Raw genomic sequence first — 27,964 nt, 5'->3', positions numbered from 1 at the left:
TAAAAGAGTCATTTGGTACAAAATATTTCATTTTTAAAAATGTAAAAGAAAAGAAATTAAATACATTTTTTATCCTTTCAGTGAGACCGTATAAACCGAGGTCCCGTGTCGCAATAGGTGCAGGGACGAAAAAGGTCTCTCACTGCTCAAAGGCCATAAGTGCCGAGTACAGATACAAATTTACAACCCTTCACCGGCAGTGGTGGCGTCTCAATATGAGTGAAAAATTCTCGAAGGGACGTTAAACAAGCAAACAAACAAAATAGACACTTTAAAAAATTGCTATCTCTGGGTCAACGCTCTACGATTTTAAAACGTTATTTGTGTACATTTTAATTCAAAGAAACGAGCAAACATTTGTTTTAAAAAATGGAGAGAAGACCCAGAGGCCATACAAAAATTATCCCCCCCCCCCCCCCCAAGTACCATTGTGTTCATTGTTGTTTTAAAATCTGTATTGTTTGTGTAGCGATGACAACTCAGTTCTGCGTTTCAAGTCTAGAGCACTCAGGAATCAACAATTTTTGGTTCGATCCCCTCATGGTGCATTTATTTATTTACCTATTTTAATAAAAGCAATCAAGTCGTTTGTCACTTGAATTTACTATTTAGTTATTAAAATTTTAAAATACATGTAGATAACAATTTGTTTCAGTTGCACCGAGAGGAAAGCAAATCTTCCAACCTAATGAAACTTCAATATTTAAAATTGCATTTGCATTGTTTCATACACATGATTCCTGCAGATCACACGCCAAATACGCTCATCTTCTTTAGTTTTCAAATAGATTTTATTATTATATGAAATAGGTGAATCTAACTAACAGTGATCGATCTCAAAATTTGATTTTGTAAGTACATTTATATGTTTCAGATAGTTTTCAAGATAATAAACTACAAAAATCATAATAATTTGACATTTCTGGTGTCATGTCTCCAACTGGGCTGCACATATTCCAATGAAAATTTGCTAGATAGCTACATCTAGCCATCTTGATTATTTTCACTCAGAACATTTTGCCTGTTTGTTTTTATTTATTAGTTAAATAAATGCATATTGCTCTCCCCCGTTTTCTATAATAGAAGTAACGTATTTTGTTTTTCATTGGATCAAACTGAAAAGTGGATCATTTGAATAGTACCTTGAAGTTTAAAGTAAGAAAAATCTGCTCAGTATTTTTTTTTTAATTAAATCAGATTTAAAAAAAAAAAATACGACGACAGTGGAATACGACGATGAAAACGACGGACGCCAAGTAATGGCCTTAACCATCCGGGGCAGGTGAGCTAAATTGAAGTTTTTGAGAAACAAATATATCAAGAATAAGGAAAACAATTGACTCCGCTGATTCATTTTTAACTATGAATTTGTATGTTTATACAAGTATATTGAAAAAAATGTTAATTAATCTGGCTTTCACAAAACATTATTTTATGTGATTTTTTTTCATCCAGCTTTTTCAACTTATATATATATATATATATATATATATATATATATATATATATATATATATATATATATATATATATATGTGTGTGTGTGTGTGTGAGGGGGTGTGTGTGTGTATATATATATATATATATATATATATATATATATATATATATATATATATATATATATATATATATATATATATATATATATATGCAAAACCATATTGTCTCTGTTGAACAAAGAGACACATGTATCTACTGAACTAGTGTAATGTATTTTTTAACTACATGTATAATAAAGATTCTTAGACTTAATGTTTTTTTTAACTGTAAGTGTTTATGTTTATACAAGTATATTGAACAAAAAATCTTTAATATTATTTTCCATGGTTTGTTTTGTTTCTCATATCAAAGAATTTTAAGGACTTTATCCAGGTTACAAACACTGTTTATGGCAGAATTATCCCTCTTGAAAATACGATGACTATGGAAGTTTACTTTCAATATTTCTTACAATGAAATATATGGAGATAATGAGCAGTATTCCGGCTAAAAAGTCCATCAAGCAATACAAAATAGGAGCAGAGCACACACGGACCTCCAAACATCAGAGGTGGGATCAGGTGCCATGGAGGAGTGAGCATCCCCTGCAGACAGGTCACACCCGCCGTGTGCTCCTTGTCATGATCGGGAAATAACGGAAAAATCCGTCTACAATTCAGTGTGTAAATAATGGCCTAACAATTAGTATGAAAAACGTCAGTCAGCATTTGACTCAATGATGAATTGTATTTGCTGACAAGGTCATTGTATCGACCATAGAACTTAAGAAATGATGACTTTAAATGAGACTGCTGATATTCTTGTTTCATCATCTTGTTTGTCAATAATTTACCTCGTTTTAGAAATTGTACGCATGCTCTTGCGTATCGAATCAACTGAGAGATATATACTCCGTTTGCAGGTGATGAAGGTATATTGCTGCATAAGTAAGGGAAGTTGACGATTGAAAAGTTAAAGTCATCACGTTTATCATAAAGCTTGGTTGTTAGATTACCATTAACGTCTTTTTCAAGTAAAATATCCAAATATGAAACAGATGTGTCAGACTCTGTGGTATCTTTTATCTCAAGCTCACCAGGATATATCGTATCGACATAAGAATGGAAATAGCCATTGTTAATTGACAATACGTCGTCGATATATCTAAATGTCGAGTTGAAGGCCACAACAAGTGTTTTCTTCTTTTCACGTACAAGATTTTGGACAAATTCTGCTTCATATGAATACAAAAAAGGTCTGCTAATAACGGGGCGCAATTGGTACCCATGGGAATTCCAATAGATTGTTGGAAGACCTGGTCTCCAAAAACCACATAGATATTGTCAATCAGAAACTCAAGCATCTTTTTAATGTCAACTTCAGGGTACTTGTGTGTACAATCAGAATGTTTTTTAACAAAATAATTTTGCAAATGACCAATGACAAGGTAAGTAAATTTACGAGTTCCATTATTTTTGAAAAAACAGCTGTCAATGATATCAAAAAGCCTGGACTTTAATTTATCGTGGGGAATGGTTGTGTATAAAGTTGAAAAGTCGTAAGTTTTTAAGCTGTTGATTTTGGTAAAATCTTATGATTTCAAATTTTGCAAAAGTTCCTTGGAATTTTTAAGTATCCACATCTGATTTACACCACTTCTCGAATATATTGTTGCACAGTTCTCTTGAAGTTTCTCCTTCACTACTGTTAATATCTTAGTGAGGAGTAAAGAAAGAGGCTTGGTTGAACATTTACTGGAACCCGCTATGTATCTTTGTAAGGATTTTTATGAAGTTTCGGAATCCAATATAAATATGGTAATTCAAATCCATTTTGGTTGTTTGGAATTATGCATTTTGAATGCTTTAAATATGATTCCAAACATCCCCGACCTTTCCAGATTTGACATTATGAACAACACTAATACATTTTGAAGGTGTTTTGTAGAATCCTTTACTGAGATTCAATTTGTCATTTTTTTCATGATGACACTATTTACATACGAGGGGCATTTGAAAAGTTCTGAGAACTGTTTGATAAAATATTAACCGATTAATGGAAATTATTGAGTTTAATATCACTGAAAAGATCAGAAAAATATACAAATATTGTGATGTCACTTTGTTATTTTTACTAATAACTCCGAAAATGACGTCAGAATTCCGTTTGTTTAGTATACTGACCATAAAAATGACGTAACTAGAGACAATTTCAGCAAAGTGAAATTTGTAAGTCAACTTTTGTTCGTTACTTGGATGCACGCTAATGGACACAATTTCTAGTTGGGACAATATTTACATAGACTATAGTCTGTCATATAGAGTTATACATTAATGAGCTCCTATAATTCTGAGGTGGTTAAAAAGTGTGTCAAACATAGCATGTTTTTATCAAATCTTGTGCTAAATATGGAGTAAAAAAGATTGCAGAAATTGCTGGCATTAATTCGTCAGATGTTTGAACCAGTTTGTGGGAACGATTAAAGCTCAGGAGAGATTTAGCTAAGGGTGTCTCATTTTTTCTCATAAAAACCAAAATGGCGCCTGTATACATGTAGATGTAACCCCACCGTAACTCGCTATGTTCGCAAATTTTATCTCATGGAAAGTAAATAAGATTGTACATGGCAATGAAACGAAGATTTTTTTGAGTCCAAAGTCAAAAACAATAATGAGTTTTGGATCGGCGAAGTTGAAATAACATGAAAAAATATGAACAGAAACAAGTCAGAAGGAAGACTTTTGTACGTTTTTTCCATTAATGTTAAGAGTCCTGTTACTCAAGATACATTTGTGGAAAACTGCATTGTTACACATTAGTTTTATACAGAATATATTTTGTTTAATACAGTGGAAAGCTATATCATAGACCGAAAGTCTATGGAAATATGGAATCGCTTATTTACATTACCATTATTACAGTCTAACTCTAGCTCACTGCAAATTTTCTTTGAAAAATCTTTTCAAACAAGCCTTTGACAGCCCTTTTCCAATGTTCTCATGTGAAAAAACACAACATTTCAGTATACTAAACGCGCGGGATTCTGACATCATTTTCGGTGACATAGAAATAAGTGTAAAATTTCCGGCTCTTTTCAATGATATCAATCTCTTTAACTTCCGAGAAACGGTTAATATTTTATCAAACAGTTCTCAGAACTTTTCTATTGCCCCTCGTAATTGCCAAAAAGCAATACGCTATACTTTTATAACTAGAATTGAAACAATATACTTTTTTAAATCACATGTTCTCCTTAATTTTCAAGATTTTATAAAGTAAAATTTAGCTTTTGTAATGAGTCCTAAAATGGATACAATATACAATGTACTTCTATAATAAAATGGACACAATAGACTGTAATTTACAAGTACGTAAAAGGTCATACGATCTGTAATTTTTAAAATCTTACGAAGGTGAAATAAGTTTTTAACACTTCTTGAGTCCTTCCAACATCCAACACTTCCTGAGTCCATCCAACATCCAACAAATACTTATTAATAAAACGTTAGACATATTAAAGCAGTATTAATAGATTGACTATATAAAAATGTTGTACAAAATTCATTATAATAAAAAAAATCAGCTATTGGTTTTCACTATATAGTCAAAGAATAAATAAATAAATAATTAAAATATAAGTAAACGACCTAAAACCATTTAAATACTGGTAGCAATTTTTCAATTTCTTCTTTTTTGTGACATAAATACGGTTTGGTAAATTATTCTACTTTTCTCTATCACATGACGTTTTAAAGGATTATTTTAAAAGATTGATATGTTGAGGGAAATGTCGAGCTATATTAAATAATTAAAACATATACACGTACTATTGAATGCCCTGTAAGCATTTACTAAAATATAGGACACAGCGATATTTTCCTTCGAAAAAGTCATTAAGTTCTAGATTCGGGAATAAATCACTCTGCATGGAAAATACTTACTGAGAAAAAAAAAACAAACTTTACAACATTGACGTTTGAAAAAAACCCTTTCCTTTTAGAAACTGAAGTTATCTTGGAAGTTTCATTTAAAAATAACAATATTACTCAAAAGTGTAGCAGCCTATAATATGACTGCTATGAAAAGCGAAGCAAAATCATTACTCTTATCCTGTCTTTTATTTTTAATTTTGAAATGTTCACAATTCAATCGTCGTGACAAAATATACTAGTACTAGTATATATAATCTGTCAGCTTAAATTTATATTTTAATACTTTCAAGATCTTTCTATCTCTCTATCTCTTTTTAGAAATGGAGAAATATTGTCGCACAAGACACATAATTTACAACAGGCATTTTGATTTTGATTATTGAAGATGGATAAGAAATGGTGTTACAGTTGTCAGTTAAGAAAGATTTATAGGGGAAAATGTAAAATGGTTTTAGTCATTGAATTAATATTACATCAATTTAAATAAATATTATTTCATTTAAGAAATTCAATTGAAATCAGTAAGTATCCTCTTTGAATGTTAAAGTCTGAAATGTAATTTGGTCATCTAAATTTGAGGTTTTCTTTCATATCTTGGTAATTTTAGGTAAAGCTTTACCAATAACGTCTGTAGGTAAAGCTTTACCAATAACGTCTGAAATTCTGGCTAGGGAACGCCATCTAGAACCTACAGCTTTAGAGAAGTAGAAAACAAAAGTTATTATAAGTTTATGAAATACCTCCATTCATCTGCTTCCTTGATTTTTATGGTAATTCTTGTGTTTATAGATTCATTTAAATGATTTTTCTGCGAAGTCTTTTAAGATTTAAATAAATATTTAGACAGCCTTGAAGTATCACAAATGACATCTTTTGGTTGAAAAGGCTTTTTACGCCATCGAAACGTTTGCAAGTAATGTGGAATTTCACTTTAGCTAGTTGGGTTAAATAAAGAAAATAGAACAAGTTGATTTAGGCATGTTCTAATTTTCATGAGGAAATGACACTACATGTCTGATAATAAAAAAGTCATTGTGAAGTTCAGGACGACCCAGGCATTTGATTCACGTTTTCGTTATATATAGAGGTTTGTCAAGGTCTGGAGTATATTCGATACATTATAGTGAGAAAGAAAAGCATTTTGAAATTCACTTAAAGAAATATGAACTTCATGTTTAGGAATTTTATTTTTATGTGTTAAATTATAATGTTAATCCTGCATTTAACTTAACCCTTTGTGTTCAGTAGACTTCAATTAAGCATTTGATTAAGCTGAAGAAAGATTTCTTGGAATGTATAGCATGACTTTTTGTACAGGATGGCAGTAATGTAATTTTAACGTTTTATGTTTTGTATCTAAAGTAAAAGAATTTTAAGCGACCCAGGAAACAGGCATTGTTTAAACCAGAATTACCCCTTTTGAATCAAGGTAACGATGACAAAGTAGCTTTGACTTTCAATATCTTACCAGTTTGCAAGTTCACCCTCCCCCCCTCTTCTGAGACAGATCTTTTTTTTTTCAAAGAAAAAGTTAAGCGTCGTGCAAAGTTTTAAAAATGTTATGTTTTATTTTATTGATTGTATGTTGCTGGCTATCCTCAATACCTCGATTAACTGGTCATTGTAAATGGACATTGTGTAGAATTTTAAAATAAGAGAAAAAAACATCTTATCTAGGTGAGGTAGATTAAATTTAATGCTTTACAGGTCCGACAAACCAAGCGACATCCTCAAATAAGTATTCACTGACAAAATATCACAGACATTCAAGTAGTAATTAATAAATTCACTATGAAAAGGTTATACAATTTCTTTATTATCATAAATGCTTTTATGGCTAAATCGAACTACTCTAATTGATGTATATATCACTGAATACTCTATAAGAGTTTATACATGGACACAGCAGTATTTTCCTTTGAAGAAATCATGAAGTCCTGGATTCGGGGATTCATCACTATATGTTGGAAGTATCTGTTCAGAAAAAAGTAGTTTTGTAAAAACTTTACATGGACATGTGAAAAATCTGTTAGAAACATAAATTATTCTTTGAAGTTTCAAATAACAATAACTGTTATCTGAAAGTACCTGACGTCCTAAATATGAACGGTATAAAAAATAAAGAATAAATACTACTCTGATAACTCTGCAATCTGTATGATTTCTACAGGTAACTACGAAATATACACACACCAATAGTCATGACTAAAGTATATCACTAATAAGTTCTTTCGTCATATAAACATACCTGGTAATCTGCCAGTTTAACTTAATATTCATGCATTTAAACAAATATCACAATCATTTTTCAGTTTTCGAGATCATTTTTAGAAATAAGCAAAGAAAGAAACACAAACCATACTGTGTTTTGATCACTGAAGGAGGATAAGAAATGCTGTTGTTGGCAAGAAGAGGTTTATGGAGAGAAATTGTAAAATGGTAAAAGTCATTTCAATTCTATTCACATTAATATAAATAAATCATACTAGTTCTTCTTTTTTTTTAAATATCGAAAGAATCCTCTTAGAATGATAAAGTCTGAAACGTTGTATGTTGATGCATGCTTAATCGTCCTCCAAATCTTTAGAATGTCTCATGTCTTAGGAGAGGCGGAAAATGACCAATCAAATTGTATGAAATTCTGGCCTCAATGCATATCTATCTTGTCTTTTCTCGAATGAGAGTTTGTAAAGATTTGGAATAACCCCCATCCATTCCACCTCTCCTCATTTCATGGGAGTCATATTTTATGCGTTCTCGAACCTTTTTTACGATCAATTCTAGTACCTAACAAAAGATAAACGTTTGAAATGTTTTATTTAAAAAAAAGATTTGTTCAGATTTGTTTTCAATATACCAACATCCATTAACATAAAATAAACCTGATGGTGAAATGTAATTTAATTTATTCATCTTCTCTGAAAATGAAAAGGACAAAAAATTTCTCTTCATCAAGCCTTTTCAAGTTATTCAAATTTCATTTATTATCTCCGCTGAATCATTTTTAACTTAAAATGTATATTTTTATACAATTATATTAAAAAAAAAAATATTATAGCAAACTTTGTCCACAAAGACATAATTTTGTGTAATTTTTTTTCATCCAACTTTTTCAGCATTGCGAAATCTTATTGTCTCTGCTGAACAAAAAGATACAAGTATCTACTGAACTAGTGTAAGTATTGCTTAACAATACGAAATTCTTAGACATAAAATTCTTAAACTGTAAATTGGTATGTTTATACAAGTATATTGAACAAAAAATTCTGTAATTTTCCATGGTTTGTTTGGCATCTTAATCAAATAATTTTAAGCGACTTAACTCAGGTAACAAACACTGTATGTGGCAGATTTATCTCTCTTAAAGATACGATGACTAAGAAAGTTTACTATTAACATTTCTCACAAATTATGCGATTTGAATGTTTTCGGATTCCAAACCCCACCTGTTTCCAAATTTGATATTATGAACTAGACTCATTTATTTTGGATGTTGTTTATAGAATTCTTTACCTAGAATATTTGTTATTTTTTTCATAATGTCACTTTTTTCTTGATTTCAAAAATCTATACGATATACTTTTATAGCTTAAATTGAAACGGTATACTTTTAATCACAATATTCCATAATTTTCATAATTTTATAAAATGAAGTAAAACTTAACTTTTGAAATAAGTCCTAAAATGGATACGATATACATGTATACCTTCAATTATAAAATAATAAATACTAAAATTGAGACAATATGCGTATATTTAATAAGTCATAAAATTTGTAATTTTCAAAATTTCATGAAGGTGAAGTATGTTTTTAACACTTTCAGGGTCCATATAAATATATAAATAAATATCTATTAATAAAACTGTATATATTGACTATATATTAAAAATGTCGTACAGATTTATCATAAAACATCAGCTACTGGTTTTCACAATACATGTATATTCAAAGAATAATACATGTAATGAGTAAATAAGATATTAGTAAACGACCGAAAACCGGTTTAAATAGTAGGAAGTAATTTAACAATTTCTATTTTTAGTGACACAAATACAGTTTGATAAATTTTCCTACTTTTCTCTATCAAATGGCTTTTTAAAGCATAAAAGATTGATTTCTTTAGGGAGAAGTCGAACTACATTAAATAATTATAACCATTATGTACCATCGAATGCCCTTTAAGCATCTAAATAGGATACAGTGGTATTTTCCTTCGAAAAGGTCATAAAGTCTTGGATTCGAGAATTAATCACTCTGGATCTATATTTTTGAAATATTTGAGCAAAAAAAGTTGGTTTTTTAAATTTATCACACTGACGTTTGAAAAAATCCTTTTCTTTTCGAAACTGAAATTATCTTTGTAGTTTCATTTAAAAATAAAAATTTTACTCAAAAATATATGGCAGTCTAAAATATGAATGCTAGAAAAGCGAAGCAAAAGTATTACTTTAATCCTGTCTATTTATTTTTTGAAGGAAACTATGCAATCTTCACAATTCAAACGTATATTTATTATCTGTCAGATCAAATTTATATTTTGATATTTTTTACAAAATCTCTCTCTCTCAATGGGCAAATATGGCCACACAAGACATTCTTTACAAAGGGCATTTTTATTGAAGATGGTTAAGAAATGCATGGCGTAACAGTTGTCAGGCAGTAAAGATTTATAGGGAAAAAATATTAAGTGGTTTTACTCAGTGAATTAATGTTACATCAATAATAATAAATTTCATTTAAGAAATTAAATAGAAATCAATTAGTATCCTCCTTGAATGTGAAAGTCTGGAATATTGTATGTTGTATGCTGGTCATCTGAATTTGGGGTTTTCTTCCATGTCTTATTAGAGGTAGAACTTGAGCAATAACGTCTGAAATTCTGGCTAGGGGACGCCTTCCAGAACCCAAAGCCTTAGAGAACAAAAGTTTTATAAGTTTGTGAATAACCTCCATCCATCTGCCTCATTGAATTTTATGGGAAACAGAATTTTTGTTTTTAGACTCATTTCAATGATTTTTCTGTTAAGTCTTTAAAAAATATGATTTAAAGAAATTTTCAGACAGTCTTGAAGTATCAGAAATGAAATCTTTTGGTTTAAAAGTTTTTTTTCTTTATTGAACAGTTCTCTAAAATAATTGTAGAGGTTTCTCGAGCCGAGCCCAAAGAACTAGGGATAAGGAGAAGGAATGACCAATGGCTGCGATCTTATATAAAAGCAAACTTACTTTTAGTGCACTGTTTTATTTTTACGTCTAAGAAAAATTACTTATTTTCCCCTCTATTACCACTTTATGATAAACTCCTATTTCCAAATAAAAACAACACACAAATTTAATTCTCTTATTACTTTTCCCTAAGACATCGATGTTGTACAGTCATTTATATCTGTTTTTCTTCAATTTTATCCAATTGTTAAATAAGGTGGGATGGTAAGATCCTTAATACACAAACGTCATTCACATTTGAATTTCTACTTGAATTAAGTATCCATTTAGTTTTAACGCATTGTTTGTTAACATCAGACACGTCTTATCGTTTTTTGAAAGTAGGGGGGTGCAGCCAGAAAAAAAAATGTTCTCAAGTAAAAAAAAAACTTGAAAAAAAAATAGAAAAGAAAAAGGAAGAAAGAAAAGAAAAAATGTACAAAGTCGAAAGTCCTATTTCGTGTTTGTGTGTATGTTTGGGGGGGGGGGGGGGTGTCGTTGAGGTTCCAACTTCTTCCACAACCAAATATTATTAATACATCACTACATTTGCCATTATACTGCAACACTGTACTGCAACAGAAAAAGGTGGAGGGGGCAACCAGCCTTATGCTGAAGATTTTCAAAAAGGGGGGGGGGGCAGCGCCCTCTCCCCTGATACTTGTTCCTGAACATTGAATATTTCCGTGTAAGGTCAGGGATATTATGTCTCTAAACTCAAAGCCGTCCAGAGTGCCGAAAAAAAATCACCCAAGTGACTCAAAATAAAACATCGTTTTATAAACTTCACATTGCTGCATATGCAGTATTTAACTTTTTTTGGTTTGAAGTGATCAATGTTATTCCTCATTCCTTGTTCCTGCATGTGGTAGGCCTACATATAAAATTTTGAAATATACCTCAGGACAAGGCAATCTTAGTACCTCTGCTCTTATGTGACCTGTCTGATAATGAAAGAGTCAATGTGAAGTTCAGGACGACCCAGGCATTTGATTCACGTCTTAGTTACATATAGAGGTCTGCCAAGGTCTCAAGTATATTCGATAATTGGCGAAACAAGATTTTGAAACGCAATATACACTTTTGACTACACTTTACGATGTTTTTAGCAGTAAAAATGTGCCTTACATTGATTCTGCACGTTACTAAACCTATAGGTTCAATAAAGATAAGATTTAAACTAAACATTTTCTCTGGTGAAAGATTTCTGAAGAATGGAATGTATTTTATTATATAAGAAATCATTTTTGTACAGGACGACAATAATGTAATTTTGTTTCAATCAGAGCTTCTAACTAGTTTTTCCTACTGCATATGAATAGCAAACGTTTATAAACCTTCATTTTTTCTGTCATTGAAATGGTTAGTTATTATTTTTCAACAAGAGTTTCCGACAAGAGAATTGCAGCTCATATTGCTTTAAATAAAATTGATATAAATGAATTTAAACTTTTTTATTGGATTGTTCAGTTATCTTTAGGATTTTTCTGAACGAGAGATAAATTATGCAACTTCTGATTACATCATAAACACTTGTTAGCTTATCTGACTTGAGAGCTGAACTGAGCCTTTTTCCCTATGCATGTCCATTGTGTGTCTAAAGTACAATGGCTTCTGCAAAATCAATAGCAAAGGGAATCTTTGACTAGAAAAAAAAATAATTTAATAAATTAAAGTGCATTATAAAACAAAGACTTAGAAAATTGTACATTTCAATTTTAAACTTTTAACTTTGAAGAAGTTCAAACCCTATCCCCTACGTTATTTAACATATTGGAATTGTTTTGTATCTGGTTAATTTTCCTACTTCTAGTGTAGGATAAACAACAAGAACAATAACAGGTTTGTTTTTTTTGTGTATAACTGACCCCCCACCAAATATTTTTATTGAAAATCAAAACTTTTTCCTTATTCATAACTAGCTCATACAGTAATATTCCATCTACATTGAAACCCTATATTATGAAACATATTATGAAAAATTTCAAAATTGGACACGCATTCGGAAGATGTAGTATTGTCTGTTGTTATCATGGTTTACTTTATACCTTCATGACGACCAAAAAATGCTCTCCAAACTTCTGAAAGTAGGTTATCTTTGTTTCCAGTACTGATATTTAAGGACATCTCAGCCCCTACTGTCAGAGGTAGGCCGCCGGTAACGATAGTGAGGATGTACTCTATTCTAGCTCTCCTGGTCGTGGTAGGTGCTGTTTATGCACAAGTTCCTCGACCCTGCAGTAAGTTTATTTCTTATGAAAATGCCACTTTACCACTAAGCGTTTTATTTAAATAATCTTAATAGGAATAAATAAATTGGAAGGAATTTCACAAGATTGCATATGATTCTTAAATTTTCTGCAGCAAAGTTCAGACAAAAGAGAAGAAAATCAACAATAGGGTTTTAAATCTGGGTTTTAAATCTTTGATGTAAAGATTTTAGCATCTATATAGTTTTACCTTTCAAAGAACTCAAGTGCTTCAGATATGGGGTATCAATGCAACCTTCTCCTTTGTTAATAAAGAGCCTAAAAAATATATAGACTGATGTTCTCCATATTTAAAATATTCTGCAAATGCAGGGTTTTTTTTTCTGTTTTAAGTAGACATTACTCATATTTTGATTTCACTTGGATCTATTTTAGCGTTTCATAAGCAAAGTCCGCCTTCGCTCTATTTTTGAATTTTCAAATTTTACTCATACTAGTATTTGTTGTTTTCAAAACAGTGTAGAAAGGACACAAAAGAGCAAAATTTAATTTGCAACGAAAATTAGGTTGAATATATTATTCGCAAGTGTATCATCCTTGATAAAATAATTTGAAAGATCTCTCTGTTTCTCATACTACCATACTAGGACTGTTTCTTTCTATTTCAGATTCTCCACCTCAATGGGAAAGCAGAGAGATAAGAGTAAGTGTAGAGACAGAATATTCACAAGTTCATAATTGTAGTAAATCAAAGATCCAGGGGACGATTCCAACCCAGTAATATTTCTATGAATGGATGACACAAACTTTGTGTATTTTAATGTACAACAATGAAGTCATATTGTGGTTCCAACTGGATCTCAAAAAATATGCTACAAAAAAGCGGGGACTACACTACAGGAGTATTTCAACAGACTGCAAATTAATTTTTATTGTAGCCCCACCTTCAACCAATATATCAAGTTTTGCACACACATGATTTTACAACTTACATCTAAAGATCATTTCGAGAAGACCCATATACTTTTACTGTTCTTTGTAACCACATCCTAGACCCAGAGGTTATGACCTGATTCCATATATAAGAATTTTGTTCTATATGTCAGGTTGATCCCTCCCAGAAGTTTATGGAGCGTCGCCGCCTCATCTATGACGCAACAAACAGACGTGAAAGACGATTCGAGGAGATCGAAATTGGAAGCGACAGAAGCTTTTATGATCAGCTCACTTTATGGAATGAAGTATATCTTTGGCCTCTTTTTATAATTACTACCTAAATCTAATAAATGAAAAAGACAATAATACCTTAAAAATGAGTTAACCCTGTATTATTTATCATTGTTCCTTTTACATAAAGAATGCTGATCTTATGCATAATTATCCTCTTTAGATCTTTGCTTTTGTCCCTTCATCTAAATAGATCGGTTATTTTTAAATGCCTATTCAGGCTGAAATAGAGTCGTTGAGTGCATTTGGAAATATTAAAAAGGAACAAGAAATGATTCTTTTACTGTAGTAATTAAATTTGTATAATTTTACACCGTAAATGTGTAATTAAAACTGTACTTATCTGAGTATATATAAACGATTTTTTTTTTCAAGAACAAAATGTACCAAGTAGATCTGAAGACCAGAAAATGTAACGTTACCGTTCCATATCGACCATTTTTCCAACGTGGAACTTTCCCTGGAGAGAAGTTTGATTATGAGGGTGTGATTGGCGGCGCTGGTCTCCCAAATGAACAAGTCACAATTCAGCAGTTTTCTATGAATACCACAGGAGGTAGGTTGTAATTCCGGATTCAAGTTGGATATGCATTACTTCAACTGTGAGAGTGTTATTTCACCACTCGCTTTTAACGTTTGATGTAAAAAAAAATTCTTTCAGACATACTAAGAAAGTTTTATGACATTCATGCCATTTTTTGTAGAAATTGTAACTATCAAAAGTGAAAAAAAGATTACATATCTCTGTATTTGACATTCATAGCATCAGTTAAAATAACTATCAAAACCAACCCGATATTTGTAGCAAAGACAAGTTACTAAACGTGTTCAGTATCAAATATGAATTTAAGAGTGATAATAAACTGACATTGTTGAATCAACATTAGGATGCATCATTAGAAAAAAATTGAAAAGCATTTTCCAGTCAGGAAGCAATCATAAGTTCTCATATTTCTGGTTGCGGTACCATTGTACATAAATATAAATGAATTTGATAATATACCACAAAGTTTCATTTCACCATGCATTAATTACGGATGCCAGATTTACACTTGTATCATCCCCAGACTGTATTCCAATTTAGAATATTCTTATCACAACAAAATATGGATATGAACAATTCAAGTAAGGGAATCTAACTTTTTCAAAACCTTTAATATTTCAGACGCTCGATTTTCTTTGGTATCATCTCCAGACTGCATTCCAATTCAAAACGTTCATATCACAACCAAATATGGATATGAACAATCCAAGTAAGAATGATATTGTAACATCTAAGCTTTAATTCATACAGGCAGTGGAGGTTTGGTGAGAGGGTATCGCATAGCTTGATGAGTCATTTTTATGTTATTATTTTGCCTTTTGCACCAATTGGAAGTATTTATAAAAAAAAAATAATAGTTCAGTTTATTGCATGTTCAAATGAAAAGATAAGATCAAACTTCTCTTTTTTTATCTATTGGATATTTAGAAGTTATGTTCAACTAAGCGTTTCTTTCTACAACGTCTAAATCATGTGACCCCCCTAGATATCAATCAAACCAATCATCCTCAACTTGAAAATCATGTAATTGAAGCATATTTCTTCAGAAAATAGTTCATTTCTTTGCGATGAAAAACAATAGAAGTCTTTATTTTATTTTTAAGAGAAAAAAAAAAGCTCAAATTAGTATCTTTCGTAATTACTGTATGAATATTACATCTCTCTCTCTCTCTCTCTCTCTCTATATATATATATATATATAATGTACATATTATTGTGTTACATTTTTTTTGTTTTCCTTTTCAGTTATTACGACTTATGTGTTTGTGTTACATCTTTTTTATTATTTCCCTTTTCAGTTATTACGACTTAAGTGTTGGAATTAGTGATCCTATGGCTTTTATTCCACCCAGGGAATGTGAAGGCTAAATGTGTCCTGTTTTATATTTTTGTACAAAATTTAAAATAAAAAAATAATGAATAACAGAATTATTTTTATTTCATCTTTAAAAAATTGCATGAAAAGGAAGATTGGATTGAATTATTGATATTTTATCTTCATCTGGCAATTCATTTTACTTTGTCCAACAATTTTATGACAATTTCACGATTATAAATTTTGAAAAAAGACATACTTTGATACTTTATTTTAAATCAGAAATCAAAGCAAACTTACTTTTGATAATTTCGATCATATGGATGAGTGGATCTGAGGAATACCCACAATTTTTATTGTAGTGACATATTCTGTTGCACCAAGCAAGCATCTAAATACACAAATACCTAACAAACCAAGTCACGGATATTTGATATAACAACAAGGCAACAACAAAGGATTTTGTCGGTTTTGATAGCAGTAAAAATATGACTATTATCAGAATTAATAACACTGGAAAGACAAAATTAGCATTCCCGTCTTTGGAAGGCATCACAAATCAGTTGCTTTTACCCACACGAATGGGAATAAGTCACAATACCTATTAAAAAAACAGGGGTGTACCAAATCTTTGCCGTCTATAGTATATTTTATTAGGATTTTTTTCTTGATTGATTACTCTTGAAATAAATATCAATTAAAACATCGATCATATTTGTAAGAAAAATGAACATCACTGAAAACAAGCATAATTAAAAATGATAATAAATAAATAAATAAATCTTTAAAAAACTTGAAAAAAAAATAACATTTCAAGCTCAGAATAGGAGTTCCTCTTAGAAATATTGATCTGAATGAGAATGTTCTCTTTTTTTAAAAATCGACTGTACAGGGTCCAACACGGGGATGGGGGTGGGTTGGAGGTGTTGGCATTACCTGGAATTTTTCTAGACGCGGTGCAACACGGTGTGTCCACTACTGGATTTCAAATTAACATACACCATGCTACACCCATGAACGAGGTGTATAACAGCTGTCACACCATTTCACAGTGTCTTCTATCGTGCGACGGGGAGTACATATACTGTAATTCAAGACTGGCCCATAACGAAGATTCATAATGCGTGTTTAACTATTTACTGGCAATGGGACCAATGGGTAGTTAATTGTTCCATTGAACCTATTTAATGCAATGAAATTACGACCTTATTAAAAAAAAAAAACTACAGGTAAGGGAGTCATCCGGCAAATACATTGTTGGATGAAATATGAAGATAACGAACAGTATTCAATCTCGAAAGTCCAATGATTAAAAACCGAAAGACGTATATTAATGATTGCATGAATTTGATCAAAACGAATTACTAGTTTTAATCAATTACACAGCTCAAAAATACACAAAATACTACGAAATTATCAATTTTAGTGGGGGACCAACGTTCGTGGATTTTGAGGGTCACTCTTACCTATGAAATACTGATAACATTGTCAACATATCAGGTCATTGAATCTTCCGTATTCATGAATTTCCCACGAAATTATGTCCTCGGGTAACCAGTTAAATTTTGGTTACCCTCGAACATATTGACCCCCATGAAATATAAATTTCTCGCGAACGCATATGAAATTAAACAATGTTTTAGAGATGTATAATTCATATAATATACTTAAAGGGTCTTGGTTTTGAAGACTTGAAGATTATATTTTCTAAACTCTTAAGTATAATATGAATACTTAATATTGGTACAGTATTTCACACCGAAATACTATAAGGGCGTGTTCAGTAACTTTTATCTGGAAATTATCAAAACTACGAATTTCGGAAAGCGTTTCATTGATACACATCCTTTTCATTTTCACGAGGTAATCTTTTTTCTTAATATTAAAAAAAAGTGGAAAATTTGTTGTGTATTAATTAAAAATATTAAAATTATAATCCAGAAAATTCAGAGTAGAAATGTGAGAAAGCAAAACCAACTCATCAGAAGTGAGTAGAATGTCGTTGTCAATGAAATTTAAGAATTTACGTATAGGTTTAAGTCATTAAATTAAAGTTAGTTTTAAATTAAAAAAAAAAGAAATTTAAGATTTTATATATATATATATATATATATATATATATATATATATATATATATATATATATATATATATATATATATATATATATATATATATATATATATATATAATGGTATTACAACGGTGTCCAGGCCCCTTTAATTGTTATTAAAAATTTTCATGGTAGTGTGGGAGGATTAATCTCATGGAATTTGTATTTTTAAAAATGCACTTCTTTATTTTTCATAGAGGAAGAAGTTTTCAGATTGTTTTTAGACCGATTCCATCTTAGAGCCAAATGCCTTAGTGCAGACGTACTTGTAATTCTAGAAATTGTCTGTAATGTAGATCAGCCCACTTCTACTAGGTTAGGTAATGCCTGGAGGTCAAAACTGCAAATCATTGGAATTTTTTTTTTTACTATGAAGACTAGTGTTCAAATAAAATCCCAAAGAATTTGTATTATATAGTCTGTCAGTAAGTCCGTTGGGCCGTTTAATGACTAAACTTTTTAAGCTCTCTTTATTATCAAATATGATTGGCGTCGATTTCTAATGGTAAACTCTTTGAGATTTCTTTTAAAAAATTGTCTTGAAAAAAGTTGATTTTTCTCAAGATAATTATTGAAAAAAAAAAAATTTCAAAGAGTTTATTATTAATTGTCTAATTGCCACAAAGGATTTTCAGGAAAAAAATTCTCTCTCTTTTTTTTTTTTTTTTTTTTTTTTGGTTTTCAAAGTTCCTTTTCGTTTGTTTTGTTCTCTTATTTGTTTTGCACTTTTACTCCAAAAGATCACAATACTAAACGTAAATGCTAAAACATAACCAGATGACTTAAATGCGTTATATAATTCTAGAACTGTAAGCTTATACCTTAGTCTGATAAACTTTATCTGTCCAAATGTTTCTCCAAATACTTTTCTGTTTACTGGTCGGCCAAATTATTTCCCAGCAACCTAAGCCTTGTAGTAAGTACATCGTTAATTTGCAATTATTTTTCTTATAAGTTGTCAGTTAAAAAGCATAATACAATAAGTTGCTTAGATTTGTTTTTTCTTTTTTTTTTAATTTTCATTAATAAAATCTCGTTTTTATTTATTGCTTCTTTTTTTTTTTAATTTTCAGCTTCCCCGTCTATTTGGGAGTGCAATGAAATCAAAGTACGTACCAAATCTTAATGTGCTTTGATTTTATTTTTTGGTTTTATTATTTATATTGTTGTTGTTGTTATGAAATCCATTTAGACGTGAAGTTTTTTCCTTTGTTGTTAAATGAAAATGATTTGTTTTTCAAAGGTTGATCCGTCTGCTAACGTCACCAAAAAACGGCGCTTGTCGTACGATTCCAGAAACAAACGAGAACGAAGAGTAGAGACTATTGATAAAGCTAGCAATATAACTTCCTACGATGAACTGATTCTGTGGAATGAGGTAATTCAAAACTGACATGAAATCCGCAGTTTTTATTGTTATTCTTTTTTTTTCATCTTTACAGCATGGTGGCATATTTCTGCCCTCTTCATGAAAGATAAATTATGTTAACATGCAAGAAAAGTTTGTCAGCATGCAAGATAATTATGTTTATATGCATAAAAATTATGTTAACATGCAAGTTTTCAATCTTTTTAGAGAATCTAATTTTAATGTTGGTAAATATACCTACAAACGCCGGTATACGACATCATACAATCAAGGTGCAACAGAATTATGTTGACATGCGACTTATTTATGTCAACATGCAAGGTAATTATGTTAACATGCAACTTATGTCAACATGCGACTTATTTATGTCAACGTGCAACTTATTTATGTCAATATGCAAGATAATAATTTGCATGTCAACATACGTATCTCGCATGTTGACATAATTAACTCGCATTCTATCATAATTATCTTGCATGTTGACATAAATAAGTAGCATGTCTACATAGAAATCTCGCTTGTTAACATAAGTAAGTCGCATGTCAACATAATTCTGTTGCATCTTGCTTGTATGATGTCATATAATGGCGTTTGTAAGTATATTCACCAACATTTAAAATTAGATTCTCTAAAGAGACTGGTAATTTGCATGTCAACATAATTATTTTGCATGTTGACATAAATAAGTCGCATGTCTACATAATTAATTGTATGTTAACATAATTGTTTTGAAAATATTTTATTGTTTAATTAACACAAAGGGATTGGCTACAAGTTCTAACAACTAAGGAAAACCTTTCCCTGTAATATATACAATACTTATAATGATTGTCGAACGAATTATTTACAGTTGAAGTGAAAATGTTAAGTTATACATGATATATATACAAAATATTTTATAAACATAATTTATCGTGCATGTAGGGGGCAGAAATATGCCACCATATTACAGTCATCAACATTTCAACTTGTGTTTTTAGAATAAAATGTACAGGCTAGATTTGAAAACCCGGATATGCAACGTTACAGTTCCACATCGAGGTTGGATACCACGTGGTACACACCCGGGAGAAAAATTTTTTAGCCAAGATTATGTTGGAACACCTGGATATCCAAAGGAAAGACTCACAGTTTTACAGTTTGTTTCAAACAAAACTAAGGGTGAGAAGTCAAAACGACGCATATTTTGTACAGACTATACCAGATAAATGTTAATCATGGTAACAGTTATTCTATAGAGAAAAAAATCTTTTGAGTAACTCCAGATTGCAAATTTACCGTGTTTTATATGGATTTTAAGTTTCAGATATGAAGCACACAATTGTGACTTCTCCAGACTGTGTACCTATTCGCACAACCATTTTCAGTTCCACACGCGGATTAGAAATCTCAACGTAATTATACAATTATGTATTCTAATCTACGCAAAGCGAACAACTGTATCACTGAAATTTTTACTTGCTGTCAAAATTAAGTTCTCTCAAGTTTCATTCTTTGTTCCTTTTATCAATATACATCTTAATCTGGTATCCTTTATCTCTGTCGTATTGGAAGCATGTAAAGTACTTTTTTATTGATTACGTTTTCACTTATTACACCTTATTATTTTTTTTATTTTTCTTTTGTTTTTGTTTGTTTGTTTTGTATGGATTAATGTTAGTTTTTATTTTCTTATTTAATCGACCTTGATTGACAGTTACAAAAAATTTCAAGACTTATGCATCTTTGAGTGTGCTTTTTATTTATTTTTTTTTCTTTTGTTAAGAATGCAAAGACTGCTAAGAATACATTTCTACAATTCCTTCATTAAAAGTTCTGGCCTGAAGAAAATATTTAATGTTGCTATAATATATTTTCTTGTCATGAAAATCTTTTCCATCACAAAATTCATTTGAGCACAGAAAAAAAGAAATATAAACAAGTTAAAATTCATATACTGGTAGTTTGTGTGCAAAAAAGAAAATTCATTAAAAATTAATGCCACTATTTGGTTCAATATTCCATGGGACTTAATAGTAGGTAATAACATTTTATGATAAATTGAGTGCTCTTTTTACTTATATACAATTTATTAACAAGCACATATTTATTTAATTCTAGTTACTATGATCTCAATATTGGTATATCGGACCCTAGAGTATGGACTCCACCAAAAGAATGTCTTCAGTAACACCATAACATCTTTCTTGAATATCATGTCATTTTTGTGCTTAATAAAAACTATGACAAAAGATTTTTCATTTCTCATCACAATATTGAAAAAGAAACTAAAAACATATAATACACTAGTATCTGTTATTGCAAAGTGTAGTTTGATTTTTGGTTGAGTAGAACTGTAGCACAGTATTGAAGTCATTATAAAATTTCGGTCTCTGATTTACTAAGACAATGTATTGTATCACTTGACATCAAATGACAGGATAAGAACCTCTAACACGTATACAAGTTCTGAAATAGGTCTAGTAATATGGTAGTTCTAGATCTTATCTCTCCGGCACCAAACTATCTAGAACAAAAGAACGAACTGTCGCATGTTTTATCTCAGTTCGCTAACATCTTACCAGAAGAATGTTTCTCGTCGCAATCTGTCTGTTGGTAGGTGCAGTTTCTGCACAAGCCCCTGTCCCTTGCAGTAAGTACTTCGTACAATTTTTTATTTATTTAATATGGAAAGCGCTTATACAGAGGAATAAAATGACTAGAAAATAACTTTTAATTAGTAAATACATGTATATATACATGTACATTGTATAAGCTAAAATTATATGACAATTTAAAAAGTTATATTACAGAGGTTCTAATAAGAATGGGATACAAATTTCAAAAATATGTTTAACATTTACATTTTTCAGCTGATGCTAAATCAAATATTTATCAATTGCAGTGTTTCATCATTAGAAATATTACCATTTGCATTACATGTAGATGTTTCATTTATGTCGGTCAATCACTAATCTTTCATTTATAACCACCGACTAAAACTTAAAATAATTTTCTCATTCTATATATCTTACATGATTAACAATAGTACATGCAATTAAGATTTTCTAGATTTGTGAAAAATCAAGGAATAAAATTTTACTTTTGACAGGTTCACCACCACAATGGGAAGGCCGGGAGATAAGGGTGAGTTTCTTATCAGGCTTACCTTTGTGTAATGTAGACATTACTTCAGGACTGTAGAAGACATTACTACAGGGCTGTAGAAGATATTACTACAGGACTGTAGAAGACATAACTACAGAACTGTAGAAGACATAACTACAGGACTGTAGAAGACATCACTACAGGGCTGTAGAAAACATTACTGCAGGACTGTAGAAGACATTACTATTAGAGTGTAGAAGACATTACTATTAGAGTGTAGAAGACATTACTACAGGACTGTAGAAGACAATACTACAGGACTGTAGGAGCCATCAATACAGGGCTATAGAAGACATCACTACAAGACTGTAGAAGACATCACATAGAAGACATAAAAGAAGAGGCTTACTAGGACTGTAGAAGATATTACTATAGAAATGTAGAAGACATTACTACAGGGCTGTAGAAGATATTACTACAGGACTGTAGAAGACATCACTACAGAACTGTAGAAGACATTACTACAGGACTGTAGAAGACATCACTACAGGACTGTAGAAGACATCACTACAATATTGTAGAAGATATTATTACAATACTGTAGAAGATATTACTACAGGACTGTAAAAGATACTACTACAGGACTGTAGGAGCCATCACTACAGTGCTGTTGAAGACATCACTACAGGACTGCAGGAGTCATCACTACAGAACTGTAGAAGACATCACTACAGGACTGTAGAAGACATGAGTACAGGGCTGTAAAGGACATTACTACAGGACTGTAGACGACATTACCACAGGACCGTAGAAGACATCACTATGGGTCTGTAGAAGACATAACTAGAGGACTGTAGATGACATCACTACAGTACTGTAGATGACAATACTACAGGACTGTAAATGACATTACTACAGGGCTGTAGAAGACATAACAACAGGAATGTAGGAATGACCGAAGTTTTGAAATGGTTATTATAATGGAAATGGTCTGATACTCTGATTATAGTGGCAAAATGTGGCTTTTGAGACTAATTCATATCCAGTTGTATATCTTCTGTATCACTGGGTTTTTTTGTTTTTTTGTTTTTGCTTTTGTTTTTTTTTTTCCGTTTTGTTTTGTTTTGTTTTGTTTTGTTTTTGTTTTGTTTGTTTGTTTGTTTGTTTTTGTTTTTGTTTTTTTGCTTGTTTGCTTGTTTGTTTCTGGAGGAGGAAGGGGGGGATATCAAGTAATTTTAATATGCATAATTTTGTTTTATTAATTAAATTAAATTGCATTTATATTTCTCAATCCATCTAGAAAAACAACAGTTTCAAAAACTCAAAATCACTGTATTTTTATGTACCATTAACCACTGTAGTCTAAATAGGTTGACCCCTCACAGAAGTACGAAGAGAAACGATTTTTGGCCTACGATGAAACACAGCAGAGGGAAAGGATCATGACAGAAATAGAAATTGGGTCAGAGAAGAAACTTTACGATATCCTTATCTTACACCGTGAGGTAAGTAATACCAAATATGCAGTCGCACTATGTCTTCATTTTTATCCATACATCCCATTGAACTTGAAATAAGGCATCTTACTGTCTGACACATCCGTTGCATATTCGTATGTTTAACTAGAAAAAGACATGAACAACAAACTAACAACTTAATTTTATGATAAACATGATGACTTCAACTTGCTATCGTCAACTTCCCTTATTTATGTTGCAATATACCATTACTAAATCTCCCAGTTAATTCGATACGCCAGAGCATGTGTTAATAAAATAAGTTGATGACAAAAGGGTATCGAAAATTCTATGGTCGATTTAATGACCTTTTTTTGCAAATAAAGAATTGTCGTTATGTTGAATGTTGACATGTCTTTCATAGAATTAGCCATTGTCTTTACCCAATATGACTAGAGGCACATGACCAGTCGACAGAGGATGCTTATGAGTAATATATATCCGCTTAACTTTAGAGAAGAAATTGAAAATGTTGAGATTTAAACCTTATAACATGTTTCAGGCGGCGTGTGAAATAGCTTGAAACCCGTGTTAAAAAATGCCCATTCTCTGACCAAAATTGTTTTAAGGGGACTAAGTTAAGTTCATAAAGTCAGATTTTTTTTTCAAATTTGCTAGAAGCCCTTATTGTAAAAAAAAAAAAGAAGGCTTATTTCACGATATTTTTCTTAACTTTCTTGATGTTGATGACCAACTACTATTGTCATCCTTTCTCGGCACAGGGGATGTGCGTTCAAATGAAGGTCATATTCAAGGATTTACAATTTGTTATTCTAAGTCTTGATTTTTCCACAGAAAAATAACAGATTTCTCTACTTTTATAGTATAATTATTGTAAGAATTAGCAGAGAGGTTTCTACGACATAATAAACCTTATTTGAGGCAAAAATTAGCATATTTTCAGAAATATTCCTTATCGAAGTCGAAATATATGTAATTTTTTTTACATACAGAATAAGATGTACGCTGTTGACTTTTTAACGAAGAAATGTAATATTACCACCATCAACCGTCCTTTCCGTCCAAGGGGTGTCATTCCTGGGTCAAAATTTGAGGGGGAGGTCGTCATAGGGGCAGCCGCCATCCCCAACGAATCTGTCACCGTTCTAGCATTTTCTGGAAACTTTACTGGAGGTACTTTTTCATTTATTTTTTTATTTATTTATTGCTCAGCATATTATGTTGCATGATAAACATCAATTCTGTATTAATCTTTGAAAAAAAAAATTAAGGCCCATAAAAAGAGGTTTGAAACGTTTGATAATTGTTTGATAACATGCACAATGTAATTATTTTGTAATTCGTGCAAATAATCAGCTCTGTTTAATTAAAGAAGTAATACCAAATTAAGACACTAAGGCATAAGTATATATAACTATTTGTCGTCCTGATGTAGTCAGTGACCGTTGTCATTTTTTTGTTCTCCTGGGTCATGTTTCTATATCTGACTTTTTTTTTGTTTTACAGAGGCCTACACTGGGTTAGTCTCATCACCAGACTGTTTCCCCATCCAGAACATACATTTCTCCCAGAAATATGGATTTGAGCAATCAACGTATGAATTAACAATTCAAAATATGTTATTTTATCTGGTATATTTTTATGCAAAGGACGCTTATGTTTACATGTAGTTTGTTTATTTTAATTTTGGACTTTAAATATGTAATCTGAAATAAATGTTAAGTAATATTTATACATATATAATTAGATATCTTTGACAAGTTTGTCCATTTCATTATATCAGAAGCTGACATGATATGATGTGCTGACATGATATGATGTCTTAGTTTGATGTAAACATGGAATAATTTATATATACATTCTTCATTTTCATTCGTTTTTTTTTTTGTAGATACTATGACATCAAAATCGGAATATCAGATCCACAACTCTTCCTACCACCAAGAGAGTGTACCACACCCCCACCACCTGGATACTAAAATTAACAACAACAGAAGTTAGGAAATTATATAACTCCTCATTTCGTCATCAACTAAAGAAGTTTAGCCACACAAATACACAGTGCATCTCATTAAAAAGAAATAAAACTTATTTTTTATTGTCTGTTCCATTTCCTTTTATGTTACATTCAAAAGATATATATATTTGCAGTCCGTAATTTAGTATATTTTTGACAAAATATTGTTTAGGTGCTTTCTAATTACTTACTCTTGAAATTTATCACTAATTTCGAGATGCGTGAATTGTGATAATATATTGGGAAACAAAGATTTCACATATATTTTAAATTATCGCAAGACGTTTAATATCTGCATGTGCAACTTTTTGAATAGATGAAACTTGCTGGGTCCTGCATATGTTTCTTGGGAAACTTGTTTCATACATGTTGATTTCCGGAAAAAACGTCGTTATGCTCAAACATATGAATCAAATTTCTAAGTAAACATATATACACCATGCATGCATTATGAAATCAAGGTTCCACTTTTTTCATATGAAAGTAGATGTTGATTTAGAAAATATGCTGTTCAGTTATTGGAAAAAATTGAATCTCTTTTGGAATCTTCGAAGATTATGATATTAGTTTTCATTAATATCAAACTATCTGAAGTTTTTAAATTTGGACGTTAATTCCTTTATACAGTGGATATAGCTCATAGGATATCGTTTTCATATCCACGGCTGTGACGTCACAATGGTTTTTGCGTGGATTTGATCAAGTCAAAAATTGTGGATTTATCTATAAAACAGTATAAAACATGAAATAGCTATGTGTAAACATGATAAAAAGAATCCCCCATAGTTTGTGTTTGGATATGATTTTTTATCCCCTCGCCAATGCTCGGGGACAAAAACACACAATTTGTTGGATAAAAAAACATATCCAACCACAAACCCTGGGAGATTATTTATTTCATTTGTTATCTACGAACCGAGATTAGTTATTCCACAATTTGCATTCATTCATGAACTTTGTGTTATTTTAATTACCTTGAAGATGCCAATAAATTGAAATCATTTGAGTGCATTATCCAGAAAGTTGACTGGGGCGCCTTGTCAATTATTTCTTTAGGGTATTAAGTGTATGTGTTTTAAATACAGATTATAGTAAATGTCAAGCAATGCAATGGGAAATTCTCTCCCCCCCGTTCATGCATTTGGTAAGCAAAGCTAAAACAAAAAAAAATAATAAATTGAAATAAAATATGTTGTTAATGTTGTAAAAATTTATGAAGAAAACTACTGTCCAGAAATCCCTTAAGTTTCGTTGGAAAATTGAATTCATTTAGAATTTTGAAAACAGCTTCATCAAAATAGCTTTACTTTTATCTCCCGGATGTTTGCATTTGGCATATAAATTGAAAGGTATTTCCGACAAACCTATTGACATTGAAAAATGAATCTGAGGCTGGTTGATTTGATCAACAAAAGTGTTACCTTGACTGTTGAGAGATCATTTCATCAAGGCAATCTCTTAAAGTGACAATTATTGACTTCATAGGCGAAATCATTGTAAAACTTATTACACTTCCATTAGCTTAACAATAGATATTTCATAACTGATGGAGTTGAGAGTGTTTCCAGGGGACTATTTTAAAAGCAAAATACAAAGAAACTGTAAACATCACATATAATTTTCAATATTATCGTATCAAAATTCTTTATTGTACATATATATATATATATATATATATATATATATATATATATATATATATATATATATATATATATATATATATATAAGTACAGGTCCAGGTATCCATGTAATTCCGCTACAGATGGTCACTTCCTGCATTGTACAAAATTGACATAATTATAGAAAAGGATATTTTGCACAAAATAATAAAATAATATTATTCACCGTATTTCTTTAGTCAAAGAGGCATAAAACTTATTCTATAACATTCAATGACTTTAACTTCTCAATCGTCAACTTCCCCTACTTATGCAGCAATATACCCTTATCACCTGCATACGGGGTTTATATCTCTCGGTTG

General features: G+C 30.8%; 1 protein-coding gene across 1 annotated transcript; it reads left to right on the top strand.

Moving 5' to 3' along the window:
- The first annotated feature begins 12,754 nt into the window (after positions 1 to 12,754).
- LOC133182749 (uncharacterized) lies at positions 12,755 to 25,958 on the top strand. The gene is made up of 17 exons (XM_061317596.1): positions 12,755 to 12,860; positions 13,499 to 13,533; positions 13,937 to 14,071; positions 14,433 to 14,613; positions 15,223 to 15,310; positions 15,900 to 15,964; positions 18,227 to 18,349; positions 19,103 to 19,137; positions 19,273 to 19,407; positions 20,379 to 20,536; positions 21,499 to 21,564; positions 21,963 to 22,030; positions 22,490 to 22,524; positions 23,856 to 23,990; positions 24,956 to 25,136; positions 25,470 to 25,557; positions 25,855 to 25,958. The coding sequence occupies exons 1-17, from the start codon at positions 12,794 to 12,796 to the stop codon at positions 25,940 to 25,942; spliced, it is 1,683 nt and encodes a 560-aa protein (XP_061173580.1). The 5' UTR covers positions 12,755 to 12,793; the 3' UTR covers positions 25,943 to 25,958.
- The last annotated feature ends 2,006 nt before the right edge of the window (positions 25,959 to 27,964 follow it).

The sequence above is a fragment of the Saccostrea echinata genome, unplaced genomic scaffold (assembly GCF_033153115.1).
Source record: "Saccostrea echinata isolate AGI-Se365-2 ecotype Australia unplaced genomic scaffold, CSIRO_AGI_Sech_v1 ptg000009l, whole genome shotgun sequence".
In the NCBI taxonomy this organism is placed as follows: Eukaryota; Metazoa; Mollusca; class Bivalvia; order Ostreida; family Ostreidae; genus Saccostrea; species Saccostrea echinata.
The sequence above is the reverse complement of the archived record's forward strand: the minus strand, read 5'-3'. Positions and strand labels throughout refer to the sequence as shown.